We start from the raw sequence: 23,984 nt of genomic DNA on the forward strand, positions 1-23,984 counted from the left end.
ACTGTTTGATTCGTTTAAATGTATTCGAACAAATCAAAGTAAATTTTGTTTGAATTGTATTAAACGCAATTTTCACTCTATGCAATTAATCAATTTTTTAATCAGTTACATTTTATCTTGATTACATTGTTAAATTTCTTAACCAATCTCTAACCAGGAAACTGTTCACTCTCGACATTGGCTAGCCAGAAGTTGTTTGCAGTATTAGGTTTATTCAATTTTGGAAAAAAAAACATAGATTGTAGCGGTGCGTGCTAAAGAATGAAATAAGTGAATCCAACTTGAATATCCAAGTTCAAAAGAGAAAAATCAGTTACCCCACCCCATGTCAGCTATGAAAAAAAGAGAGAGAAGTGAACCAACTCTCCGAACCATCCGGAATAGGCTATAGCCCTGAAAAGATACCCCTCGGATAGGAAAATTACCACGCTTACCAGACACTTCTCATCCTGCACTCGCGACACGACAGAGTTATGGTGTACAGACGACGATACTCAAACTTTCGCAGGTGTTGAACCTATGAGTATATCTTCACCACACCATATGCAATGCCTGGCATACTCCCCATACTCTTTTATCCCAGTTCCCCTCACAAGGCATGGGTCGACCCGGGCGAAGGTACATTCACATGCCAAGTGAATCATAGCACCGATTGGGAATCGCACCCTGACCTCCCAGACGGAATTCAAGGTTGATAACCACTACACTACTACGCCTACTACAACATAGGGGCTATTGGTGCGCAGCATGTTAAATATAAAAGTCTGGAAGGGTTTAAGATTTTACTCACAAAGTTAAGGTTAAAAGTAAATCATATACTCTCGGGTACCTAATAAGTGGGGGGGGGGGGTGGAATAAGTTGAAAAATTCGTAAAACATAATAAGCGGTGGGGTTGGAATGAAAATGACCTGGATGGAATATTTTTGAAAAGGAGGCTAATACAGCAGAATTAGGGTAAAAGGCGAGGCGACCTTTGCAATTCAAATGCTGAACCTTGATTCAATTGATTAAATAGTTGCTAGAAATCCATTCCCCAAAACAATATTCGTATTTTTCAGGATTTCATGCCCATAATGCAATTGCACCTGTATATTTGTCAAAAAACGGCTTTGAAGGGTCAAAACTTTTATTCACTTCATTTTTTATGTATATGTTACTAATGTTTTTCTAAATCTCCATCAAATTTGTGACATTTTGGTATGCAATATGACCAATGAAGTAGAAGCCGAAGGCTAGAAGTCAATCTCTTTGGTAGGATTTGAAGCCAACAAATCCTACCAAAGTTGCGTGGCCTTGAGCGATCCACCTGGTTTTTACACAAAGGACAGATTGAAACTAAAATTTACCGCTTAATTTTGAAAAAAATATCACTTGAAAACAAAGGAATTACTAGATTCAATGCGTCATAAAAAACACGGCATATATTTTAAGGCTTCACTTTTTCTTGCCTAAGAAAGGTTAAAGATTCTCCTCTAGCTCTTCGGGCTTTAAACTCAATGACTATGACCATGTTTTGAGAAAGTCGTTTTCAGACCTAATTGGCCACTACCATAAATGAGCTTTAAAATAGAACTTTGAGGCTCTTACGATTTCTTTGGGGTGTAACCATGGAGAAGAAAATGATTTTTCGTACCTACCATTAGGTACCTAAAAAGTGTAGGTTTTATGACCTTAACTTCATTTGTGTAATCTCTAGGTCAGAAGAACATGATTTTTTGAAGGGATTTTTGATAAAACTTTGAAAACTTCGAATTTTACGACACTTTACGATAATTAAAATTCTTGAAATTAGATATTTTATGAAAGTACCTATATTAAAGATTGTAAAAAATTGAATTATACAATATTGAATTAAGTTGGTGGTGGTTAAGAGAGCCCAAAACCCAAGTTTGTAGGTTTTAAGGGGTATGTGGTTTTAAGGGGTATCAACTGGTATGTAGCGTAGTGTGGTGGCAGGGGGAGCAGAGAGACAAGGGGAGCAAAAGGCGTCTCCGATTAGCAGTTTCAGCGCCCCTTTGTTTTTTTACACCTTAGAAAACAGTTTTCAGCCAAAAAAGAAAAAACACCCCAAAGAATTCGTGAAAAATCGCCTCCCCAGTTTGGCTCAATTTTGGTGGACCCACCTTCAGAAAAGTTCAGTCCACATTTGAAGAGAAAGTCAACTTTTGATTAACTTCAATTGATAGATAGTTAAGAATGTTTATTTCCACCAGATATACAGTATGTATGATATTTTTTTAAATCTGACTGAAGACTGCCTGAAACGGCACGAAACTCCGAGTATCGGAAAATAAACTAGTCTCTATTATTGACTGATATATGTATGTATATGTATGTCTAATAAAATGATACAAAAATTACAATTTGATAATAAAAGATTATATATTGATATACTATACTATGAAACTGTTTTAAAATTTCTTTAAGACTTCCTTATTGATTTGAAACAATTAGCTGTAAGGGAGAATCATGGAGTGAAAACTTGAGTATGTGTTGATAATTTGCGAATTTTGGCCTTTTTCGCGAAAGTATAAATATCTTTGAAAATTCTTAACAGGACAATTTGCGAAAGTTTATGCTCGCGAAAAAAGTTTTTTCCACAAATTCGCGAAAGTAAATGTCGTAAATTTCGCGATTTTTCGACCTCGTGAAAGTTTCTGCCCGCGATAGTTTGTACGCCTTAAGTATTTCAGTATTAAATTCAAACTCAATTTGATCTATTTTTAGATCTCTATAGTCAGAGATTCGAATTGAAAAAAAAAACAACGAAAACGCAAAAAAGGTTGCCATTCACTTCAATAAATTGACCTTGATTAAAGATTATTTAATAAACGCCCCCTCGAATAAACGCCCGGGCGTCATTCGAAGTAATACTTTTTTTCTCTTTATTTTTGAACATTTAACCATCCACTGGCCACGGCCTAATATAAGTATAATCGGCAGTGCTCTTAGAAAATCTGGACGATCCCAAAAATGGATGAATCAAGAATAATTCAACAATCAAGAGACGGCGGGAAATACTGATCATCCACAGACCGACTGAATTCTATCGTAATTCTATTGTAAGAGATACATGCATAAAAAGTTCCCTGATACCAAGAACTTTCAACATGAGAGTGTCCTTCTTACCGAAATATTAACCAAATTATATTATATAATTTCAGAATACATTACAAGTTTAAAATGTTACTTAATATATAAAAATGTAGAAAATGTTAATTTTTTTTTCATTATTAGTTTCATTTAACGAATCTGAATCAGACAGCTTTTTTCAGATTAATGAAACCTTCCATTTTGATCATCAATTTATTTGGCATTGAAAGTTTTTCAACATAAAAATGCTCCATCAAAATACCGTTTGAAGCGGCATAGAAACTACAGTTGACATCTTAGATGAACAATGTCGTTGCTACTTCGTTGAAGCCTATTGTCTTCTTCGTCGTTCATGATTATCTTCACTTTAATTTTACCTTTTATCACATTTTGATATTTTGAAATTTTCATTTCTTTGTGAAGAGGTGAAAAGTCTTTATACCACAATAACAAAACCTTTCAGGTAAAGTATACTTTTGTTCGTTCATTTATCGAATTAGTTGTGCAGCCATCCAATTATTCGTGCTGTTCTTTGAAATACTGCATAAAGCGTGGCAGTGATGGAAAGTTCTGAAACAAAAAATTTTTAGTAAAATCGTCAAATAGTTCAGAAAAATTGGACGATGGAGGTTTTGAACTACAGTAAGCAAGAATTTATAATTATACACACCTGTCTCACAGCCCTGGTGAAACTTTTTCCCAGAGCATGGATAATATTTATATTATAATCCCAATGGGGATGAAATGCAAAGTCAATTTTCCAGTGGGGCTGAAATTGTAATTTATATTTTGGGACCAAATTTTGACCAAATTTTTGAGTGGGTCTCAGCGGGTCTGTGACAGATGGGTATAGTTATGGAAAACAGTTTCGAACGACATGATCTAAATTTGTTTAATAAATGTCCCCAATACATTAATAATAAGATTTTATCTTACGTGTATAGCATTAACTTCTTCCAGGCTCATGTAAGAACACAACGGTGCTCACTGGTGCTCATGACGCTGAAAGAAAACAGATAATTTATTCATTATTTGATTGTCGAATTTTACAGAGACTGTCCATCATTTGAACATTCTGCCATGAGCATACTTCCGCAGGGCTCGTCACGTTAAAACGAAAATTTGAACCTAATTCAAGAAAAGTAAAACTGCGCAAAATGCTTAAAAATCCTTTTCCATATAATTTGAATTTGAATTCAATGGATGACATCATTACAGAACCTTTCTTGGTATATAAGATATTACCAAAAAATCTGAATAAGACCTCCACTAACCTTTTATTACTTGATCTCAAATCTTCCAAGCACATTTCGATAAACTTCTTGGTGTTCACCAATGATGGATGGTTTTCGTCAAGTGTTGTCATTTCCACTTGCTCCACTTCTCTAAATATCTCCAAAGCTTCTTCAATTCGTCCCATTTCGTATAAGCAAAAAGCTAAATTGTGTTTCGTGATGAGTAAGCTTGGGTGTTGTTCACCAAGAATCTTCAATTGTTTTGACGCGACCTGTTTGTAAATGACAACGGCTTCCTCCTTCTGCTCAATATCTACTAAAGAATCTGCGATATGCTTTTGCGTTATCAACACACTTGGATGATCAGTGCCAAATGTTGTCATCTGGTTCCATCGGTGGAAAATTTCGAGAGCTTTGCTTGAGACCGAACCTTTCTTGTAAGCATTGCGCAATATTGTGTTGCGTTATCAACACACTTGGATGATCACTGCCAAGTGTTGTCATCTGCTTCTGTTCCACTCGTCGGAAAATTTCGAGAGCTTCTTTTGTTTGACCGGTTTCTTGTAAGCATTGCGCAATATTGTGTTGCGTTGTCAACACACTTTGATGATCACTGCCAAATGTTGTCAGCTGCTTCTTTTCAACTCGTCGGTAAATTTCGAGAGCTTCTTTGTTTCCGTTTCGTAAGCATTGCGCATATTTGTGTTTGCGTTATCAACACAGGATGATCACTGTTGTCATGCTTCTGTGTTCGTCGAAAATTTCGAGAGCTTCTTTTGTTTGACCGGTTTCTTGTAAGCATTGCGCAATATTGTGTTGCGTTGTCAACACACTTTGATGATCACTGCCAAATGTTGTCAGCTGCTTCTTTTCAACTCGTCGGTAAATTTCGAGAGCTTCTTTTGTTTTACCGGTTACTTGTAAGCATTTCGCAATATTGTGTTGCGTTATCAACACACTTGGATGATCAGTGCTAAGTGTTGTCAACTCCTTTTGTTCCACTTGTCGGAAAATTTCGAGAGCTTCTTTTGTTTGACCGGTTTCTTGTAAGCATTGCGCAATATTGTGTTGCGTTGTCAACACACTTTGATGATCACTGCCAAATGTTGTCAGCTGCTTCTTTTCAACTCGTCGGTAAATTTCGAGAGCTTCTTTTGTTTTACCGGTTACTTGTAAGCATTTCGCAATATTGGGTTGCGTTATCAACACACTTGGATGATCAGTGCTAAGTGTTGTCAACTCCTTTTGTTCCACTTGTCGGAAAATTTCGAGAGCTTCTTTCGTTTGACCGGTTTCTTGTAAGCATTGCGCAATATCGTGTTGCGTTGTCAACACATCTGGATGATCACTGCCAAGTGTTATCAACTCCTTTTGTTCCACTTGTCGGAAAATTTCGAGAGCTTCTTTCGTTTTACCGGTTACTTGTAAGCATTTCGCAATATTGTGTTGCGTTATCAACACACTTGGATGATCATTGCTAAGTGTTGTCAACTCCTTCTGTTCCACTTGTCGGAAAATTTCGAGAGCTTCTTTCGTTTGACCGGTTTCTTGTAAGCATTGCGCAATATCGTGTTGCGTTGTCAACACATCTGGATGATCACTGCCAAGTGTTGTCAGCCGCTTCTGTTCAACTCGTCGGTAAATTTCGAGAGCTTCTTTCGTGTGACCGGTTTGTTGTAAGCATTGCGCAATATCGTGTTGCGTTGTCAACACATCTGGATGATCACTGCCAAGTGTTGTCAGCCACTTCTGTTCAACTCGTCGGTAAATTTCGAGAGCTTCTTTCTTTTTGTTGTATCGATCGTGTTGCGTTGTCAACACATCTGGATGATCACTGCCAAGTGTTGTCAGCCACTTCTGTTCAACTCGTCGGTAAATTTCGAGAGCTTCTTTCGTATGACCGGTTTGTTGTAAGCACTGTGCAATATTGTTTTGCGTTGTCAACACATATGGATGATCACTGCCAAGTGTTGTCAGCTTCTTCTGTTCCACTCGTCGGTAAATTTCGAGAGCTTCTTTCGTTTTACCGGTTACTTGTAAGCATTTCGCAATATTGTGTTGCGTCATCAACACATCTGGATCATCACTGCCAAGTGTTGTCATCTGCTTCTTTTCCACTTGTCGGAAAATTTCGAGAGCTTCGTTCGTTTGACCGGTTTTATGTAAGCAATGCGCAATATTGTGTTGCGTTATCAACACATCTGGATGATCACTGCCAAGTGTTGTCAGCTTCTTCTGTTCCACTTGTCGGTAGATTTGGAGAGCTTCTTTCGTTTTACCGGTTTGTTGTAAGCAGAACGCAATATTGTGTTGCGTTTGTAACACTAATAGGTGGTCATCATCATGTTTTTCAAGTAAATTTTTTAAAATCTGTTCGATAAAAAATTGAAGTCTCTGAATGTCTCCGTTAGTTTTGAATAAATCAATCAGCAATAATTGATCTTCTTTGAATTCCATTAAGAGTGCATTATCTTGACCACTATTGCAAATATGATGGAAATGCTGATACCAGAAATATCCATCCATCTTCAGGGTCTCATTTCTACATCTCTTAAGATCTTCGATGAAAACTGCTCCAACCCTTTGTATTATTTCTTCACGTTTATCAATTTGGTGAATTTTCAAGAATGCTTGGGTCAAGGAATGACACGTTAGTTGCTGTTCAGCATACGAAATGTTGCTATCTGACAATGGGATATTAATGATTGAATATTTTGATAAAAAATGGAGTATGTCGTTCAAGGTTGATACGTCGTCATTGACACATTTGAGTAAGAGACCTTTCTTGATATCTCTTCCATCTAGATATGCAATGATGTTGATTAGCTGGATAATGGCGCTATCACCTTCGTTCTCGATTCTCTCGTAAGCTAACGATAAGGTGGTGTAAACGGTCGCTCTTCCGATCTGATCCGATTCCATTGACATGTACTCCTTTTGTCTCTTTTTAAACTCGATAATGTAAGTTTCTATATTAATGCCATGCTCGTTAATGTAGGATACTGCTTGTTGCATACCTAAAGGATGACATCCGAACATTTCATAGAGCTGCTTGGTCGTGGATTCTGTTTCATCTCGTTTGATATTTTGTTTGAGAAAGATTTGAGATTCTTCAACTGTGAAAACATCTAGCTTGATAACTCGGAAACGTGGATCCCATACTTTGCATTGTGATGTGATCAACATGTGTATTGCATCATAGTTTGCCGTTGGAATGAATTTACCAACGTTGTTTTGGTCATCAGCGTTATCGAAGATGAATAGAACTTTCCTTGGAATGTTTTCTTCTTGCTCCGTACTAAAGAACCTGTACACAAGGTCTGCAATCTCCTCTAACTTTCTGTACGATCCGTCTGGTTTTTTGATGTTGATTCCGCATCGGTCAGCAATATTTTCAAAGGATCTCAGCATAGACCTATAGTCATTACAATTCACCCAACAGACTGCGTCCTCGTAATAATTCTTTTGGAAGGTCTTCCAGTAGACCTTAGCTGCTTCAGATTTTCCGCAACCTGGTAATCCACTGACAACAACTCCAAACTTTGTGTCATCTGCATGTTGTAGAAGCATTGCTGCATGGATGTTATCAATAACTTCTTCACGATGGTGATGGTTGGCAACAGGAGGTTGACAGTTGTAATTGAAGGATTTGATTTTCAGCAATCTTTTCGCTTCAGCATCCATCACTCTCATTTTCTTGATTCTTTCCAAATTCTCCTTTGGTACTCCTAAATCCATCAAAGGTTTCTCGACTGCATCAAAGATATCGCTAAATTGTTGCTCGTCGAGTTCAGGTGGTGTTTTATGTTGCAACCAGTTTCGGATTTTCTGCAGAACGTGATGTTCGCTATTGAAGAACTCTGTCAGTACAAAAATCAGCAAGCTTGTATCGAACAGTTTAATATTTGTCTCGCCGTTCGATGGTAGGAGAAGGTTAAACTGGTTAACATTGATGGCTCCTTTCTTCCTACATTTTAGGATTTGCTTTATCTTGGTTTGAAAGAATTTGTAGATTTCCTGAGGATCTTCAGTCTTCATTTCATCAAATACTTTCTCCTGAAGTTTCTCGTCAAACTTTCCGCGTAATTTTTGACATTTGTAATAACGTATTTCATCTTCAGTAGCCACCAATTCTGGTTTCACCTCCATCGTCCTGAAAATAAACAATTTTAAATGGCTACGTATATTCATTAGTATTGAATTTCATCCCTTTTCTCATGTCTTTCTAGGCTGCTGGCATCCACTGACGAATTCATACTCCTTACTACCTGGCTACCTGCATTTTTGTAGAGGTATGTGATTCAGACTAATGTATTTATTTTTGTTTCATGTATTTCATGAAATTACATTCACTGCGCAGACCAACGAACTAAAATAGGTTGATTAGGCACTGAGTATAGCAGTGTAGTAATTATTTTGTTTGACCATGTTTGGATGTTACGCTTTTGTATCGCTCCCGTATGGTGTTAATCAAGGAAAGAAAGTGTTCATACTGATTTTTGATCTTTTCAGAGCAATGATATTGAGCAATACCGTTCCAATGAAAATAGAAGAGCGAAACCGTTTCGATCTTTTTTTTTTTGACGTTTTGAATGTAAAGTGTTTTGGAACTGTTTCGTTTCGGGGCGATACGAAACCGTGACGTCTGAAAATGGTCTTAGCAGATGAACGTGATGGCACTACTGCCAGTGGCGTGGTGGGAAAATTTCTCTGGGGTGGCCAGGGCAAATATGGCGCCCTTTTTAAAGATTTTTTGTTTTTGGCGCCCCTCTCTATACGCTCATTATGAACACAAAAAAGGGAGTGTGCGAGCGAAGCGAGCCAGAAAATTTTGAGTTTTTGAGGTGATGATGGGCGCCATTTTTGTTTTTTCATTTGTCAATCTTTCGATATGGGCGCCTGAAAAATCCTTCTTGGCGTCCCTTATTTTTGGGCGCCCCTTCTCAAAAGGGCTCCGCTGGGGGGGGGCCTGGCCCCCCTGGCCCCCCTGCCACCACGCCACTGACTACTGCGGTCAGGGTTAATAAAGCTTCGTGAAAAACTAATATCTAAAAAAACTAATTGACATCATTAAATTGACTTGGGAATCCAAGAATTACTTTATTTTTTGCTGATTCTCATAAATTTAAATGTAGATTCGTTAAAAATTATCTCAATGGACGTTAGAAAAACTTTATATAAACATGATAAGGCTAAGAAGAAATGTAATGAATAATATCGTTACCTTTCTTGTTTTGATGCTCTCAAGTTCTTTCACCGTTCTTTCGCCGGGATATTCGCAATTATCCTGGATATCTATAACAAATATGAAAATATTTTAATATGTATTCGGATTGATTATGCACGCCTCGTAAAAAACAGCGGTATTCCGAAGAATAGCTCGGTATTTTAGGCACAGACAAATAAAAAAAGGATCTTTGTTACATAGATTGAGATATAAAAAAACCAAGAATAATCATTATCTCACCAAAGCTGATAGAAAAGGTAAAAATGATTGACGGAGAAGAAAGTCATACAGTAAAGAAAGTACATCCGAACGAAGAAATTAATAGATTCGATTTCGACAAAAGGTTGTGTCATTTAGAGAAGAAAATCAAAACACTGATGAACAAAGAAGAGCACAAAATAGAATCGAAACAAATAGAGAGGTACGAGCCGGGAAGTATCTTATCCATTTGGTGGACTAACTTTCTTGGGGTTTTTCTTGTTCCTTATGGTAATAAGAATATTTTAAGCTTCTGGGCCACCTGGATTTCTCACCTGGGTATCCATAATGGCGGATTTTTGGTCATGTGACCCCCGTAGGCAAAACTGAAAATTCTTCCAACCCAAATATAGGCTTATCATATATCAATCGATCGGAAATCTGATACTGATTAATTTTGAGATAGAAAGTTGGGTCTGAAAACTTTCCTATCTCGGGATATAAATCACTTTCGTTTTCTCAAGTTTGGCTGCAGTTGTAGGCGGGCTTCGGCGGGCTTTCATGGAGTGAGGCAATTCTTTTAGTCATATCTCAAGAAATATGCCTTTAAACATATTAAAACTTTATGTGCTCCTAGAAAAGGTATTAAAAATTGTTTGTGCAAATTTTTTAATAAATTTGCAGTAAAAATGTGTATTTTACAGACCAGACTTACAACTTCCTTACCGTCAAAAAAAGAACTTTTTCTCTCAAAATTGGCCTTTTTGTCTGAAATGAATTAGTGCAATGTTTTTCAATAGGGATTAGAGACAATACTTCTTCGTAATCTCACTCAAAGGCGTACTTAGCAACAAAATAAGGGCTAAATTTGTCCAGTCAGCACTTTATAAGTATGATTTACGGCAAGACATGATCCCGAAAACACGCAAACGGTATTTCCAAACAATTGATGAAAAATTCTCTCATTGCATCTCAACATTAAACGAGAACCTTCTGTTCTTTAGATTGCACAGAATTATGAATAATGTAAATCGTTGCAGTGTGTATTTTACGGACTAGATTTAAGTGCTTCTAGGAGCTTGTCTTGTCCTAAAACGCTTTGGATTACTACAGAACCACCCGAACTTGAGAATTTACTGAGCTTTATCCGTCAAAACGCGCCAATCCCTTTATCCCTTTATCATGCATGTAACGAGATTTAGAGGGCTTAGAATCTGTGTTGTATGTAGGGCCACAAAGCGTCAGCATAATATGGCTTCGAGAGGCGATAAGCCTAGACCATTGTAATGGAAGCCTAGTGATGGAGCTATATTTGTGAACCTGCTTGGGGCTATTCTGGTTACTGTTGCAATTATAAGGGGTGTACAATGGTCCAATGCATCACCGTATATCCCCTTTCACTACATGAATGAAACACAACGCCTTCATCTAGTTGAAGAAGCCACATAAAATAATGCTTCCCTTTTCCTCTTACACTACATGTCAAAATTATCCTCGTTTTCTTACAAAAATCTAAGTATAATATTAGGAAATCTTAATTTCAAAATTTTTATTTGTTTCGGACATGGCTTGCTGATGGTGATTCCATTTTCCTTTCCCCTCGTGAGTTTTTAAGGCTCTAGAATCATTTAATCTCTGTGGTTTCGTCAGAACATGAACATATAAACGACTGGACATCCTTCTCTTTCGTATTTTTGTAGAAAGCACTGCTAGCTTCGTTGCCGCCTCGTTTAAAACATAAAATGAAACAATAAATCTTGATGATCTACCTTGGGAAGACCTTGCCAACAACGTCAAAACTTCGAGAAAAGTCTCTGTTGTTCTACTCTTCTCAAGTATTTTATCTATATGATGACAAAGATGACAGGAGAGGGAGAAAGGTCCTATTCCGAAGAGTATACAATTTCCCCCAGAAAGCCTCTTCTACACATTACAGATCATCTAAATAATGACGCAATGTTTCGAGCTCCAACCCTGACCCTAACTGATAAGATCGAAATAATCCAAAATCGAAAATATCGAAAAGGTCAAAAAGGAAAAATCGAAAAAGTCAATTTTCAAAAATTCACGAAAATTGACTGTACCACCCTTACCGATCCATTTCTAATTGTTTATCACGGGAATTAACTACATGTGGTCTAAAAGATGCGTGTTAATGCAGAAGTCTTTCTCTGACTGACAGATGCGAAATCATCGTCATTTGTCAAAACTCCGACTAATTTTTCTAAATTTTGACTCAAAAGTATGAAATAACTTTATAGAGTATGGGATTCAAGTTATGATATTCTTATGACACATGCTCTCAACTTTGGCATACTATTTTTTTTCAAGTCAATAAAAAACTAATTGGAATGACAAAGTTGATTCAAAAGTATACACGCAATTGAAATTCTCCATTTCAGCGTATAAAAAAATTTGACCATAATTTCTTTATGACTTAAAAGTAATTTTCAAGCTCTATCAATTATTTTACCCAAGTAATTCAAAGAAATAGCATTGTGATGGAATATTGTCGGATTTTTTATACCAATTTTAAAATACAGGCGACAACGAAGGTCACTTCAAAGACACAATGGAAAGATAGACGTCCAGTTACGATTTATCCCATGTTAAGGCGCAGTGTACCAACTTTAATGGGATAAACTTTCGCGGGGATTTAATTTCGCGGGGATTAAATTTCACGGATTTCGCGGATTTGGGTATCATCCGCGAAAATCCGCGAAATTAAGTCCCAATGGAAATTTGGAAGGGCCTGATCCGCGAAATATTTCTAAACAAAACTCAAAATATGTCAAATAAATACTATTTGAATGTTTACTTGCATCAAAGAGGTGCAAATAATGTGTATTTCAACAACCAACATGCACGATTTGACAGTAAAAATCACAAAATCGTGAAAATATTGCCACCCAATAGTGCCACCCGCGAAATTAAGTCCCCGCGAAATTTAATCCCTGCGAAAGTTTATCCCATTTAAGACGACTTAACTCGGTGCTGTGTTTCACTTAATGCAAAGTAAATGTTACTTTGCTTGGACCAACCCTAAACATGCGAGGGCCGTTGCGTGGACAGAAACTCTACAGGCCGTTCAGCGACTGTGCTAGAAATATTTGCAAAGTAAGTCTGACGTCTCGCGCATACAAGGCTATCCAGGCTTAATGGACTCAAAACCAGACTATTTTCATCAAAATTTTATGCTTTAGTAACTACGCAGTTGTGGAAGTTCTAAGCGCTTCTGGAAGTCTCAAAGACAGGCTACACAGATTTCGAGCCCTCTAAATCTCGTTACATGCATGAATAATAAAGATGTAGGCAGTGGCGTTGTGGGAAAATTTTTCTGGAGGGGCCAAAGTCAATTTTTTAGAAATGACGCCCCCACCCACCAGTTGCACCAGTTTCTAAACTTTTACTAATTCATTTGCCTTAACGAGGAAGGAAATATTTACTGGATAAGAGTAGATATATCTGTGATGAATGGAAAAGGGAAACACAAGCCCCAGCATGGTTGGGGCCGACTAAAAAATATTTGAAAATCAACTACCAAGATACCCTAAATCACTAAATAAAAATAGACAAATTTGACACTTGCTAGAGTGACAAGAAACTTAAAGAAGCAATGTATAATGCGAGCGAAACGAGCAAAAAAATTGATGTTTTATGTCAATATTGTTGTCAGCAAATTGGTCCTGGGGCGCAGTTAGATTTTCATTTAATAATGCTATATTGTACACAAAAAAAAACTTGTAAATTAGCTACAATCAGTGCCATAATATATTGGCACTTTTGGCTATTTTACCATTTTTCGAAAATTGAAGTTCGAGCGAGAATGTCAATTTCAGGCCTTCAACTTGAGTTCATCGATTATTTCGATCTGGGATGGATTTATTGGTTTCTAGGCTATATTTGAAGCCCTACCGGACCATTTTTGAACTTTTGGATCCGTTAAAACTCAGAGCTGAAACTCTACCCTTCGAACCTACTTTAGAGCACTCACAAATCGATTGTGGTTTCAAAACTTCCTGGGTAATTTCCCTTTTGTGCCAAGTATTTTGTGACTGATTGTATATTGCAAAGAAGTTACCAATTAACTTTATTGCGAGCGAAAAAAATTGAAAGTAATTTAAAATTATCCCAGCAAAATTGGTCCTGGGTGCAATTTAAGGCGCATAAAGTTATAATTTTTAAGATTGGGGCGTTTAAAAAAATCTCTTTTGGTGCCCCTTGCTCCCCGGCACCCCTTCAAAAAAGCTCCGATGGGGAGCCACGGCTCGGGTTTTTCCGTGGTAAGTCTAAACATTTTAGGGCAAAATAACCACCTAGAATTACTTAATTCTGGTCTATAAAATACACATAACGATTTACATGTATTCTTAATTCTTTGCATTTGTCAAACTAAAGAATAGAAGGTTCAACTTTGTTTAATGTCGAGATACAATGAGGAACTTTGTTAAATCTTTGAGTAATAGCTTGGAAATTTCACCGTTTTTTGGATAAAATCTCTGTCCAAAAACATGCTTATAAAGTGCTGAACAGACACATTTAGCCCTTATATATTCCCCAGGTACCTCTCTGAGTTTGATATGAAGAATCGAGTGGCTCTAAACCTTATTGAGAATCATTTCACTCATTCATTTCAGACAAAAAGGCCAATTTTGAGAGAAAGATATCTTTTTTCGACGGTAAGGAAATTGCACTCTCGTCTGTAAAATACACATTTTTACTGCAAACCTATTGAAAATTTGCAAAAACAATTTTTAATGCCTTTTCTAAGAGCAAATAAAGTTTTGATATGTTTAAAAGCTTATTTCTTGAGATCTCCATGAAAGCCCGCCTACAACTGCAGCCAAACCTGAGAAAACGAAAGTGATTTTTATCCCAAGATAGGAAAGTTTTCAGACCCAACTTTCTATCTCAAAATTAATCAGTATCAAATTTCCGATCGATTGATATATGATAAGCCTATATTTGGGTTGGAAGAATTTTCAGTTTTGCCTACGGGGGTCACATGACCAAAAATCCGCCATTATGGATACCCAGGTGAGAAATCCAGGTGACCCAGAAGCTTAAAATATTCTTATTACCATAAGGAACAAGAAAAACCCCAAGAAAGTTAGTCCACCAAATGGATAAGATACTTCCCGGCTCGTACCTGTCTAGAGGTCAATTTTGAAATATTTTGAAATTTCCCGAGTGCAAGGAGGGAAATTTAAAGCATTTCGAAATTTGACCTACGGTAATTTATCCAGAATTTCACGATAATTCAATCCAAACCATGAGATTATAAACATTAGATTAAAACCACGACGTATCATCAACTGCTTTTTTGAAAGACAATAAGATTTTTTGTCTTAAAACTGCACGAAATCCCTCTTTCATACTCGAATCAACCCCCTGGCAAAATTTGAGAATAACAGCTCAGCTACCATCTTGCGTTACACACATTTTTCATAAAACTCATTTAGTATAGTAAGATTACTGTTGTAAAAACAATTATTGTGTTGGTATATATTTTCTTGCATTTTGTTAAACAGACGCAACAACGTTCTACTCATTGTTGTGTTTCGAATCGATACTTTTTTTCGGGACACCTTGTAGAATAAAAATTATATTATCTACTTGAGCATAACATTTTGATGTGATTGAGACACACGCGATAAAATCCTTACAGTATTTCTCCACAGCTTAATTTCAGTGAAAGCTGTAGTGCTCACCGTAGTTTGTAGGCGCTTGTACTTAAGAATTGACGTCACCATAAAATGGCTGAAAAAGTTTTCTATTGGTGGTTCTAGTACTCAAATTTCAACAGCATATATAATTTTTTTGAAGGTAAAAATCTAAAGGTAAGAAGTATAAGGTAAAAAAAAGTTCACGCTTGGTAGTGAGGTCTGTTAGCACATGGTGAGTTCGCAATATAAGCAAACACAACTTAATTTCAGTGAAAACACCGTAGTTTGTAGGCGCTTGTACTTAAGAATTGACGTCGCCATAAAATGACCCAAAATCGAATGCGGTGGTAGTTCTAGGACTCAAATTTCAACCTTTTGAAGGTAAAAATTTAATTTTACTGGACTACAAGTCTGTGTTTTGAGATTAACTCAGATTTTATCTTTATACAAGTTCACGCTCGGCGAGAAACTGCAATGCCCCCCCCTGTAGTCGAGTTTTTTGTTGTTGTTTTTTGGGTGGGGGAGGAGCGAAATACCAGAGGGTGAACTAATTACTAATTTCGGTGCGCCTTTGCTTTTTCCAGCTTATAATAAGCTATTTTCAGCCAAAAAGAGAAAAAATACCCAAAAATGTTTTTCTCACGTAACTTACTATGGCATGTCACAAAAGCCTTAAGTTGGGCGCAAAAAAATGGGAACCTTAGACATATTCATTTATACCTTTAAACAAGCGTATTAGGATGCAGAATTCCAGAAATCACTGTTAAAAAATTAATTTTACACCAAAAAAATGTCTTAGGCAAAAACTAAAAAATGCCGACGTCAGCAAAACTTAGTATAAGTGTAAACATGAAATTTTGACCCAAGTTGCCCATCATTAAAGGATCATTTTGAAAAAAAAATTTCTGAAATTTTGCTGACTTTATTGCAAAATTTCGTATTTTGTTGATTTCTGCTGACGAATATTCACGAGTTACTCATTTCGCTCCCGTAATATTCACATAGGTATTTGGTTTTCGAAAGGGGCGCCAAAATCTCAACTTTTGTGAATTGCCTCACCGGTTTGGCCCAATTTTGGTCAAACAACCGCACTATTGAACAAAAACATAGTCTAGTTTGAAAAATGGAATCAAATTATTTTTCTGTAAAACATACATGTCAAAGTTTTCAAATCTGCTATCGAGCCTATTTTCCTTTACAGTTCTGATACCTGCTCATTAATAAAAGTATTGAAAAACAAACTTGATGGTACCTATACCCAGAGGAATGTAAAGATATGGAAAAACAGCTTCTTGAAAACAATGGAAAAACGGTTCGTCATATACCAGGTCTACGTATGGGCGTTTTTGTGGTAAAAAAGTGCCATAATTTTGCATAAATTATGCAGATTGTGGGAAAATTCCCTGTTTTCAATCAATTTTTGACCATAAAATCGTCTATAACTTTTGAAAAAAATCATGAATTTTCAGGGCTTACAATTTTGCCTAAAATCGCAAAAAATCGCAAATTACGCAATAACTGCGGGTTTTCAAGCTTGGTAACATTGAAAATCGGAATCAGCACCCTCAAGTTGACCAAGAAAGATATCAAAAGTTTATTCACCGACATTTTGAAAAAAAGTGAAACGTTTTGAGGTATCTGGCCATGGTCTATGATCTTCATTTTTACAGGTAGAATTATTTATTGATATTTGATTAGGTTGTGTTGTAAGAAAGATTATTGTTTACTTAGTATTTCAGAGAGGAATTCATAGCAGGGGGTGTCAATCTATAAGTGATAGAAGTTACCTTTTGTTAACTAGGTTGTAGGTAGGTGCGATGTGTTAATTGTCATTTTCCAGAGTCAATGTCAATCGATGACTAATTTATAACCAACTGATTGATTGGATGTCGATCGACTTCGATAATCGAGACTATTCTAACTGATAATAGATTAGTTTTTAATGGATTGGACTCGATTGGCTGTCAATTGTGATCAATCGAACATCTTTATAATAAATCGATGGAAAATCTATCACAATTACAATTGATAGACAGTCGAGCTTCCCGTAAAATCTTGATTATCGATTGTCTATCAATTATCGAAATCAAACGATATCCAATCCATTGATTATTTATTGATTAGTCATCGATTGGAAAAAATTATCAATTGTATCGATTGAGAGTCTGGCATGTTGGATTGTCGCTTCGTGGGATAGTGGTCATTGGACCTTGGTTGCTACGCAGGCGTCAAAGTTTGGGATTCCCACTCACAGCGGTTCACTTGGAAAGTGATTAAGCCTTCACCCGGGTCAACCCAAATGAATGCGAGGGAAAACGGCAAGACTGTTGTTGAAGGGGGGGGGGGGGTTTCAGGGGGTACCCGATTCCGCAACTCCGCTAATTTTTTCTCCAATTTCCGTCAAACCGTCTTAAATTGAACCAAAATTCCGTCACCGAAAATTCCTTTGAAATTAAATATTTTTGTCGAAAATTCCGCAAATTTTGAATATCTTTTACCAATTCCGAAATTCCGCAATTTTTTTTGCTAAGTTCCGTTTTTCCGCACTAAAATTGTCTAAGTTTCCGTCTCCGTCAGAGAACCCAATTTCCGTAATTCCGTCAAATTTTCGCCAAATGCCGCCTCTCAGTCCGAAAAAAGGGCCGATTCCGCTCCTCCGCCAACCATGAGCCCCCCCTTGAAGTCTATATCAAAATCTTACTGGAAAATTTGTATCAACTTTGATTGAACACTGTACAATGGGTTTGAGTTTTGGGATTGAACAGATATATAACACAAAAGACAAACTTTTTTATACAGTGCCAGACTCCCATTCAAAACAATTGATTCATTTTCTTTCGATGACACATCGATAACAAATCAATCGATTGGTTCTGGTACCGTAAGTTGGTCTAATGTCGACATCCCTCTTCTAATTCCGACACCCTTCCTTAGAGATAGGAATAATAGGAAAGTTGGGATCACTTATAGACAAAAGGTATTTTCCTCTCTGATAGCTAAGCAAAGAAAAATGGTTTCCATCAGCGATTCTGACTTTGCAATTATCCCTATCTTTAAAGAAGGTTGTCGAAATTAGAAGGGGGATGTTGACATTAGACCAACGTACAGTAATTGATAGGTATTTGATAATGTTATGCTAATTATGACATTAAGGAAGGCTTGATTACATTAGTTGATCGATTATTCAATGATTGGCTCTAAGATGATCAATCCAGATTCATTATTTAACGGTTGCAAGTTTAATCAATCATCCAATCAATGATCAATACTCAAAATTTTCTAATAGGGTTCATTACCTATCGAATATTGGAACAAATTGATTGGTTATTGATCAAAAAAAATAAATAGAAGTCAATCAAATTTGATCGACCTGCTCCAAAATCGATTTCCTACTAGTCAATCCCGGGGGGGGGGGGCACTCCAGGTAAGTGACCTACCGGATGTGCGGCCCTTAAGGGTAGGTTTTACAGTGCACTGTAAGGGTCGATTTGTGAGCAAGTGGGAAAAAATGCACTGTAAGGGTGTAAAATTTGAGAAAATACCAAATTTTGAGGGAAATTTCAAAAAATTTTACCCTGAAAAGGGATTAAAGTCTGTCGTCTCAAAAGTATGTAGATACTTTAATTATCTTTCAAACTAATTCTCAGCACCAAGTTATGTTAACCCTTTAAGTGCCGATGTCGTATATATACGACATGGGCTATATAGGAGGGCGAAGCCCTCCTGTAATGCCCAGTTTGAGTTAGAAATCGTTATTTTTGGTCGAACTCGTAGGAATTAGATTGTCCTTTATGGTCAAGCAAAAAAAAATTCAAAAGTGAGTCTTTCCAGCGAAATTTTAAGCAAAAAAGTCAAAAAAATGCAAAAAATTGACAAAAGTTCACTTTTTTGAGATTCTGACCGTTTTTTGACTATTTTTGGTCAACGAGTGATCCAAGAACCTCCAAATTTGGCCCTGTTTTACTTTATTCTGTCTTCTAGTGAATTGATTTGAAATTTTACCACTGGGCACCTTTTCATCAGTTCAGTCAGGTCCGCGCAGCGGGCCTGACTGCTTTAATTCCCTAACCTATCCCCCCCCTGACCGCCGCCCACCACGCCCTTCCTAAATCAGGCGGCGCCGAAGGCGCCCAAAAGAAAGAAGAGACTCTAAGCTATCCAACGAGCTATATACGAGCTTCTAATTCCTTCTAGATCAGGAGATATAAGCCCTTAAAGTTTGAACTAGCGATTTTTTAAAAAAAAACTTTGAAAAAAGGACCCTGGCACTCAAAGGGTTAAAGTAGAAAGTTATGTACCGTTAGAATTGGAATGATATATAACAATCTATATGACTAAAATGTTGAAATATTGAGAAACTATGTTTTTTGTTTATGTAATATTTTTGTAAATAGTCAAAGATATTCGTATGATATTGATATGTAACTTGGCCACACTGGGACAGTTCACATTTGGGTGACAATAAAGCTCTAGCCCCGTTCTATTTATTGCATTCTATTAATGTTGAAGGGGGGATACTTAGGCATAAATAGGTGCCAGGTTTGGTTTTTGACCTTCCCAAGTTTCTGAATTATTTAAGGTACGAAAAACTTGAAAAGTCATAAAAACCTCTAGAAGGTTGGAAATTTTTTTTGAAAATGTGCTCTAAGAGTCACATTTTCGCCTTGTCTCTGTAAGGGTAACTTTATTCTCTGTTAGAGCCAGATTTTCTCAGGTCTGATTGACATTCTCCAACTCTAGTACTCCCCGGTCGTTTTTAATATGATTATTTCATCTATGAATAATCAAATACTATGCGAAATTTTCGACTCTGAGTCGTCTTGTTTGTATTACACTTGTTCATTATCTGTCAATAACTTTATTTTTTTGGTTCCTTCCTCCTGGCGGTATAATTTAGAGTCTACTTTTTGCGGGAGGCTAGGAACCTTTGCTGTTTGTATATCTGTTCGTGTAACATCTTATAAATAATAATAGAAAAAAATATATCACAACAAACCAATCATCAATTAGAACTATGTTAGCCTTAACTTGAGCACATTATCATAATGAAAGCAGAACAAACTACAGAGCCCCTTCTCAAAGACCCGGTAGGATTTCAGCCAGTCGGGGTAAAAATAAGGGACTATAACTCGATGGGGATTAATATTCCCATGTTTTTTATTGCTGGGGATTTGAACTCCATTGTATTCGAGCCAGAAAATTCAGTGGGGATGGAAAGAATAGCGCAATATTTCGCAGTGGGGATTGGCTTATCATGTTATTTTCAGCGGGAAGAAAAAAAGAATATAATTTTCCACTGGGGGTGACCAGTGGGTCTGTGAGAAGGAGGTGTCAAACTAGCTTTAAAAAAATTGTAGGTAGCAGTCATAAAAACCTCATCATCACACTTACACCTATTACAAACCTTTTCATAAGAATGGTGTTTTTCCATTTCATCATGGATATTCTTAACCCTTTAAGTGCTAATGTCGTATATATCAGACATGGCCTATGTAGGAGAGTGAAGCACTCCTGTAATGCCCAGTTTGAGTTAAAAATCGTCACTTTTGGTTTAACTTGTAGGAAATGAATTGGGCTTCATGGTCAAGGAAAAAAAAGAAGATCAAAAGTGAGTCTTTTCAGCGAGATTTTAAGCTAAAAAGTCAAAAAAAATGCCAAAATTTGACAAAAATCCACTCTTTAAAGATTTTGATCGTTCTTTCACCATTTTTGGTCAACGAGTGAGCCAAGAACCTCCAAATTTGGCCTTGATTTACTTGATTCTGTCCTCCAGCGAATCAATTTGAAGTTTTACCACTGGGCACCTTACTATCATTCAGGCATGTCCGCGTAGCGTGCCTGACTGCTTTAATTTCCCATACCTACCCCCCTTAGGCGCCGCTAATCCCGCCCTTTCTTAATCAGGCGGCGCTGAAGGCGCCCAAAAGAAAGAGGAGACTCTAAGCTATCCAACGGACTATAAACGAGCTTATAACTCTTTCTAGTTCCGGAGATATAAGCCTTTAAAGTTTGAACTAGCGATTTTCTTTAAAAAACTTAGAAAAAATGACCGTGGCACTTAAAAGGGTTAATTGTTTGAGAAATCCTGAAATATTCTTAACGTATTCTTTGGTTAGGATCTAGACCATTTTTGTGAAATTTTAAGCATTGCTGGAAAATAATTGGCAATTAACAGATAAAATTCTCTAAAGAATGGCATTGTTAGGTTCAGTTGCCAAATTCCATGATGGTGGTATTCTTAGCATAATCTTAATTTTTTGGTCAATTTTGTCATCATGAATATTCTTATTTAAGTACAGTATGAACTGAGCTACTTTTATACCCTTACAATATTGGTATAGAATTTCTCATTTTATTGGATTCATCTTTTATACTTTGTATGTCGGATGGATATGGTTATTTACTCTAAGGTTCTGAATAAACGGGGAGGGGTCTGTATAAATGGGGGGGGGGGGTTCCGAATTTTTTTCTCAAAATATAATAAACGGGGGGAGGTTCTGAAAAGGTTTAAAATTTTGCTTTTATTTTTAGGATATTCAACATTGATGGTTGCAATTTCGAGTATTTGATTCGAATTATTTCTAGGATTTGATTTTTAGTGTACCATTTTTTAAAACAAAAACTTTTTGTCGTACTTTTTTCATTTTTGATTGTTTCTGCTAGTTTTTGGGTTCAGTTGTCAGACATTTTTCATTGGAAAAGTCAATTTCAATCTTCATCTACAGATCTTTATTGCATCTTCATATTTTTATAAAAGAAAAGCGTGGATCCAACTCGATCTTCCAAAAACTTCCCAGCACAGAGTTTTCTAAAAAAATCACTTTTTGGGAAATTCGGCTTTGGTTGTCAAAAGATATCACACAAAGTTTGTTATTGGTTGATTGACAATAGGCTGTTTTTTGTCATTTTTTACTACTTTATAGAGTCAATCAGCAATAATTTTTGCTCTATATCTTTTAATCGAATGAATATTTTTGAAATTTTTTTTCACAGTGATGATGATCTAAGATTGAGGAATCACTCCTGTGTAGTGAAAATGGTAATCATACCACATTTCTACAAGTGGAAGTCAATTTTTTTATTCTTCATTTTCAATTTTAATTTTTCTTTATTTTTCGAATTTTTTTGCTTGATAATATTCCACTCACAAAAATCTTTTCAATGAACACAAAATCGCAACTTTGATTCGAATTTTATCAAAAGTTACAACCATTTTTGTCTCAGCCGGCAAATTATCCTGAGACAGACTTTAGTAACTGATAATCTGTCGCACACGACTAAATCAACCTATCAACACCTATTTCACACAAACAACCAAAGCTGCCTCACAGCAAGCTGAAATAAAACCGCCATTTAAAAACGAGCAATGTTTACAAATGCTTGGTTACGCTTACCTAGAACTTGCGGACTGGAATCATTAAACAAAACGCTAGATTTTATCTTAACGAATGCGCACGTCTATATTTAAAATACTCGAGAATGTTCTAGAAGTTTCGATCACTTTCGTTCTGCGGCGGTGGTGGTAAGGCAAAAAAAAGAAAACGGAAGTACTCGATACGGTGAACGCAAACTCACTAAATTTGATTTATTTTTCGGCCTTTCCTCGGTCACACTCACCTTGTGTAATTATCGTGGTGGTTTTTTTTTCAAAATAAAATAATAACTCAAACATCATTAATTTAAATATTATTCGCTTATTTTCATTGTACTTTAAACAAACACTTCATTCTTTTATTAATTTTCTTATGAATGTTTTACTTGACATGCGTAAATGAAAAATGGAAAACAGAGAGTTATTATTATCATGGACAATACTTACATTTCTTTGAGCAAAGAAACCAAATATTAAGAACAAAACACCAGTGAACAATGGAATACAGGTAAGAATTCAACCATTTCCTCCAACTTCCATATGGTTCTCTTTCTTGGCTCTTCTGGCGTGCTTGTTTTTTATTTTGGTCTGAATTGAGAGTAACAGGGAAAAAGTCTTGTTATTTTCCACCATTTAACAAATTATAGTTCTTGGGGTGGAGTAATTAAAGGTTTTGTTTTTAAATATGAAAAAGGTTAGACTATGCTGACATATGAAATTGTAAGAGGGTGTGTCCCTAGACAAGCATTCTCTCTTAGTTTGGGGGGGGGGGGGGGTTCAAGGAGTACTGAATACCGAAATACCGGCAATCTTTTCCCGAATTACCGGAATACCGGACACAATTTACTCCAAATACCGTCACCGAAAATTTCCGTCACATTTCATTTTGGCCCTATTTCGTGAGGAAAGGTATTTCAACTGCAAGAATTGTTGATGAAATAAGGAGTAAGGGATACCCTGTTGAAAACATGAAAAAAAATCATTTTCAACTGTTATTAGCTCAGTATATCAGACGAACAATCTAATTTCCAAGTGCAAATAGCATAGAAGAAGTGAAGTTTAATTACTAACAAAGTGCAACCATGGTTTGTGCCGACCCAAGTAAATTTCGATTTTAACACTTTTCTTATTTGGCTAAAAGCGCTATGTTTCAGAATGGTTTTACTATTGTAACTAAGTACCTCAAAAAGCT

The 23,984-nt window shown here is 36.5% G+C and overlaps 1 protein-coding gene and 1 long non-coding RNA gene across 2 annotated transcripts; both read right to left on the reverse strand.

Moving 5' to 3' along the window:
* Positions 1-2,589: 2,589 nt before the first annotated feature.
* Positions 2,590-4,708, reverse strand: LOC136817045 (uncharacterized). Its single transcript, XR_010848014.1, has 3 exons — positions 4,369-4,708; positions 4,031-4,096; positions 2,590-3,664 (listed from the first exon to the last, which is right to left on the reverse strand). It is a non-coding gene; the product is annotated as an uncharacterized lncRNA (long non-coding RNA).
* A 335-nt stretch (positions 4,709-5,043) lies between these two features.
* Positions 5,044-9,626, reverse strand: LOC136817050 (uncharacterized). Its single transcript, XM_067073394.1, has 2 exons — positions 9,554-9,626; positions 5,044-8,482 (listed from the first exon to the last, which is right to left on the reverse strand). Exon 2 carries the CDS (start codon positions 8,476-8,478, stop codon positions 5,044-5,046), a length of 3,435 nt encoding a protein of 1,144 aa, XP_066929495.1. The 5' UTR covers positions 8,479-8,482; positions 9,554-9,626.
* Positions 9,627-23,984: the final 14,358 nt, after the last annotated feature.

This window comes from Clytia hemisphaerica, unplaced genomic scaffold (assembly GCF_902728285.1).
Source record: "Clytia hemisphaerica strain Z4C2 unplaced genomic scaffold, Clytia hemisphaerica genome assembly, whole genome shotgun sequence".
NCBI lineage: Eukaryota > Metazoa > Cnidaria > Hydrozoa > Leptothecata > Clytiidae > Clytia > Clytia hemisphaerica.